The 5199-nt window shown below is 42.1% G+C and overlaps 1 protein-coding gene across 1 annotated transcript; it reads left to right on the forward strand.

Moving 5' to 3' along the window:
- Nucleotides 1-1372: 1372 nt before the first annotated feature.
- On the forward strand, nucleotides 1373-4934 carry LOC147631323 (superoxide dismutase [Cu-Zn]-like). The gene is made up of 7 exons (XM_086809713.1): nucleotides 1373-1504; nucleotides 2879-2980; nucleotides 3157-3252; nucleotides 4128-4159; nucleotides 4304-4379; nucleotides 4541-4594; nucleotides 4682-4934. The coding sequence occupies exons 1-7, from the start codon at nucleotides 1423-1425 to the stop codon at nucleotides 4705-4707; spliced, it is 468 nt and encodes a 155-aa protein (XP_086665839.1). The 5' UTR covers nucleotides 1373-1422; the 3' UTR covers nucleotides 4708-4934.
- Nucleotides 4935-5199: the final 265 nt, after the last annotated feature.

Here is a 5199-nt window from a genome sequence, read left to right on the forward strand (position 1 = left end):
TGATTAAGGACCTTTTTGTCATAGTTATCCAACAGTAAGGTAACAGGGTAATGATCAGATAGGCATGTGGAAAAGTCAGTTCTACATTCAATCTTCACAAAGGTATTACATAAACTTCTGCTGACATAGCCCATGTCCAGTCTAGCCTTCTTGGCTAGTTCTCCTACAACATAATCTTGCCAGGTGAAGTCGTCACTTGAATTCCCAAGGTCACACACTTCAAAGAAATCAGAGGTGCTTTGCCGGGATTGCAACTCAGCACCTTTGAGAATTTGACTAGCACCTCTAAACATGTCCACTCTAGTCTCAACCATACTAAAGTCACCCATTAGGATGATTTGATTTGGAACCAATCACAATGTTCTCCATGTTCTAACCCTATTGGACTGTGGGCCTTTGAAAGTATCTTAGAATGATAGTTTAGAAATCAAATCAAATCCTAGTGAGAAAAATTGAATCTTCTCGGTTGTGGCATTAATTAAACCAAAAAGGTTTGTATATTTGCAATGTGGTACAACTCTTGTAATAAGTAGGGGTGGGGATAATATGTTGACAGTAGAGCTCTACTGATCGGCATGTGAGTCAGAATCGAGCCCCCCCCCCACTTAAGTGTTGAGATGATTTGTTTTTTCCTAGCCAGTGAGAAAACGGACAAGGTTAGAGTATGAAAGGTTTTCCTTGATCAAAATCCTATGATCATCCGGTTTCATAACTAAAATTTTTAAAATTTCATCAAGTTTCCTCAAGACAAGGCCAAATACACTAAAGCTTCATTCTTTTTGAGGTTGCCCTACTTCACTAAGTGTAAAGGGTGGATTGAAAAGGGTGTGTTCGCGTGCAGGTGGGCACGTAGCCTGCCATCTGCACACCTTAGGCCATCATCGTTTGATCCTCGTGGTGCTTGCTTCCACCCTCCTCTTCACGACAACAGTGTGCAATGCTTGCCCTTCAAGCTCACACTCTGTATCAGGGATGATGGTTGCCATGGACATCAAAGATCTCGTGACTCAACTTGTGAGGCCTAGTTCTACCAAAGCTATGCAAGGTGGTCATTCCAATTGGGCCGAGCAACTTAACTTGTGGGCCTTGTCTTGTGACTTGTCCACTGCCTACAAAACTGACCGGTATTTGGAAGGGTGGTACCCCTTGTGGTACTCGTGTGTGTATGAGTACTAGTGTAGTCGTGAAATTCCATTGTATACGACTAGGAATAAAGACCCCATGAAACAAAAAGGGTGCACTTTAGATCTTAAAAAAAAAATTTGTGGGTAAAAATGATCTAAAAACGAAATAGTAATAACTATCCAGGAATAACGAGTGGGAATAAATTCTCTAGGAAAGGCCAAAGCCAAAGAAGGTTCTTCTAAGGAGCATTTGTGTGTTGCTTTGTGTTGCCTGTGCCGTTTCCCTTCACCCACCACCATGACGGTCAAGGCAGTGGCTGTGCTTTCTGGCAGCAGTGGTGTTTGTGGCGTGGTCCATTTTACTCAGGTGGACAGCACAGGTAAGCCCCTCTGTCAAGGTCTTTCTGGAATAAAAAAAAATCTTTGATCCACCTCCTGCTCCGATCTAACAAGATTTTCCTGTGTCGAGCTCACTGATATGGCTTTTACAGCTCCCATCCAGCAAGTATTGGCTATGTTGAGCTGGCTTTTACTGCGCTGATCAAGCTAGATTTGGCTGTTTTGAGCTCACGGCTATGGCTCTTACCCTCCGATCCGCTAACACATGTTAATGTTTTTGCTCACCTTTTCCTGGTTTCAGCTCTCAGCCGTTCTGGACATAGTTTCCATTTTTAAGCACAATGGCCATGCAAAAACCAGCCAGAAACGCCTTTAGCTGATCTTTTTGACTATAGATTTAAGGTTATGGCTAGGGTAGAAACCAAGGAAAACTCCTTTCCTTAAAAAAAAAAACCAGAGTTGTCGATAATGGACCCCTTAAATTGTTACATTCATAATGGTGTATCTGAGGGTTAGCAGCCATTTGTATAGAGGGCCTTTATTATCAGGTTAATCATAGGGCAGAACACTATGTAAGTGAACCTAGAGGCTTGTGCATGGTCTAGGACCTAGATCTAGCCCAAAGGTGCATCAAGTGGCGTAGACTGGCATTATGGGTGGTATGGGACACACATGGTGGTGGTTCCGTTGCAAGGTTTGAAGATCTTGTTGGAGGTGCAAAGCAATGGGGATTGGGAGATGGAAAAAGGGCAAAGACTATAGTCCAAACGGACCCTCCTATCTTCAACTCCCCCAAGCTTGTCTTTTGTGGAAGATTGGAGAGCTGGTAAGATAGAGTGGGGACTTGCCTTAGCATGCCAGAGCCTTTGTAGGCCCATGCGGATGTCGGTGCCTTTAGGGGTGCTAGAGGCTCTAGGCACATATGTTGGCCAACTGTCTATAACCTTCTTTGAACCATGGCACATCATGGGCGGTGTGGCAACTCTTGGTTTCCAAGTGATCTGAAGGTCTCTTGTTAGGTTCATTGAGTTGCTCCTCTTGATACATGCAGGGGTGGTTCGGAGTATGAACGTAGGGTTGGGATATGTGAAGCTGTGACTGAGCCTTTGTGGCCTTAGGGTATCTTCTGGTTGGATCTAGCCGGTGGTGTTATGTGTGTGGTTTGTAGGTTCAGTCGTGGGGGCGTCACATCAATCTGATGCAGTTTTCTACTAGTAAAAGGGTCTTTTTGGTCTGATTTTTTCCCTTCTCTATATTGCTTTTGTGTGGTTTTTGGTCAAGCTTGAATTGCAACTATGGCTAACGCTAAAGTGCTTCTAGTCATAACTAAAAACCATGTTTATCTCTTATTGAGTTCAAATTTCAGCATCTTTCTGAGTTCATGATCATGCTTTCTTTTTTGGAAAAAATTGCAGGTCCAACAACAGTAGAGGGAAAACTATCAGGTTTACAGCCTGGTTTACATGGATTCCATGTCCATGCGCTCGGAGATACAACCAATGGCTGCCTTTCAACAGGTAGTACACAGTGCTTTCTAATTCACGGGCTTTCTTCTTCTTATTTGTATTGATGAATGATATCTTTAAACTGGCTTTCTTCTGTTGAATAAACCTACATAAGAGCTAAAGAGCTTAAGATGAAGCTTTTTACATTTTCTGAAAGAGTCTATGCCCATGGATCTCTGTCATGAAAGGTGGACACTTCAACCCTAATAGCAAACAACATGGAGCACCAGATGATGAAGACCGGCATGCTGGAGATCTTGGCAATGTTGAAGTTGGAGAAGATGGTAAGCTTTATTGGGCTATTCTTTAGTGTTAGAGATTCTCTTGGGACACATCGTGAAGTATGTGTTGTACAGAAAAAGGTATGCATCTGTTATTTTGCGCAGACCAGTGGTCCATGCAGGATTTGTGTACACCTAGGGGCATCATCATTGCATGGTCACAGGGTTCAAATCTAAAGAAAATCCTGGGGTTGAAGTGTTGTACACCTGAGGTGCAATGATCATGGTACATATATGCCATCATTGTACACCTAATGGCCATAATCATTGCATGGTCATGTACTGTCATCATGCCCTGGCAATATTCGATTACATGGCTGAGGGAAATCTTCATAGCATGCTATGTTTGATCTATTGCATGCATGAGGGCAATCATTATGGCATGGTTATGTGCTGTTGTGCTTCCAGAGAATTTAAAACAGTAGAGATCCTGCTGTTGTACCAGCAGTGGAGTACTTCCATGGCTTTGCCATTTGCTTTGTGATGGGACATCAAAAACCTCATTTGTATTATCTCTTCAACACTACAGTTACATAGTAATGGGATCTGTTTCATTATTTACCTGTTATTTTCAAATCTGAACCTTCATAAATAGGCATGTATACTGCGGCCTGCCCCTTGTAGTGAATAAGTTTGTGTGAATGCAAGAGGGACAAAAGAAATCCATCAATGTTCCAAGGTAGTGTGAAAAGTAATGGTAGAAAGCTGAAGGTGAGCTATCTGGCCTACAACATTGGTGCAGCAGCTAACACGGTGGTATACAGAGGATGATGGGGATGGTTGTGGTGCACTTGTGCTTCATAATAGAGAATACTTTTTTTGGGGGGTAAGCTATAAGATTCAGCCTGATATTTTTAAATGTTTTTTGGTAATGGCAGGCTGTGTTGATGTTTCAATCACGGATACTCAGGTGATAGTGGCTGCTGTTTCATATTACGTAATTTGCTGCAATTGGAGATTTTTGGACTATCTCCACATAATTGTTATTATGTCCAAGAGAGTCTATAATTAGAAGATACTACTGTTGTAACTGTGGGTAGGTATGTTTTTCCAGATCCCTCTCACGGGTGTGAATTCCATCATAGGTCGTGCTGTTGTTGTTCATGCTGACCCCGATGATCTGGGCAAAGGTTTGATGCAGTCTTCCCATTATGGGAATATACAGTATTATTATAATTATTGTGGAGCTGATCAGTATCTGAATTTTTTTTATCTGTACGAGATTTAGTGAGGCAGAGCTGATAATGATGGATGTTAAAGGTATTAAAGTTTGATATTTGCTTTCTCACAGGTGGTCATGAACTCAGCAAGACCACAGGAAATGCTGGGGGGCGGCTTGCATGCGGTGAGTTCCTTGTACGAAGCCCATATGAATATTACTTGTGTGTTGGGTGTTTTTCTAATCCATGGGAATTTTTCGTTTGATTTTCAGGTGTGATTGGTCTCCAGGCTGCTTAAGTGCCAATTGGAGCTGTCTAGAAATCAAGAGGGGTTCTCAAATCATGTTGTGTGGAGAAGTTCCTTGCTTTATTTGTCACTTGGGTTATGACTCTACATAGTGCAGCATAGATCAAATGAAGTTTCAAAACAATTGAGCAGTTAGATTAGCTGTACCAACTTTTGTTGTCCGTTGCATGGTCTGAGTATCCAATATCATGAAATAAAAGATGTCATATCATGTCTAATCAGTTGATGTCCTTGCTTTAGCTAAGAGATACAAACCTTTTTTGTGCTTGCTTGGTTAGATAATAGGGTCTTTATTGGTGGATGGGGGTTATGCTACCAATGATACCAGCAGTTGAAAACCTCCCCATATATAGGTGGGTGGGCTCATGTGAGCAATTCTGCAAATAACTGTATCTATTAAGGTGGTCTAGGACCTTTCTGTACCAGTGCAAAAAGCTGAATAGCTTTTAGAGTCCAGGAAGGTCATGGTCCACCTGCCCTTTA

This window comes from Cibotium barometz, chromosome 15, assembly GCF_041138505.1.
Source record: "Cibotium barometz isolate CiBa-2024 chromosome 15, ASM4113850v1, whole genome shotgun sequence".
NCBI classification, from domain to species: Eukaryota; Viridiplantae; Streptophyta; class Polypodiopsida; order Cyatheales; family Cibotiaceae; genus Cibotium; species Cibotium barometz.

Coding starts and splice junctions, on each gene's coding strand:
- LOC147631323 (XM_086809713.1), top strand. CDS start 1,423: ATGACGGTCAAGGCAGTGGCTGTGCTTTCTGGCAGCAGTGGTGTTTGT. Junction 2,981..3,156: donor CAATGGCTGCCTTTCAACAG/GTAGTACACAGT, acceptor CTGTCATGAAAG/GTGGACACTTCAACCCTAAT. Junction 4,380..4,540: donor CCCCGATGATCTGGGCAAAG/GTTTGATGCAGT, acceptor GCTTTCTCACAG/GTGGTCATGAACTCAGCAAG.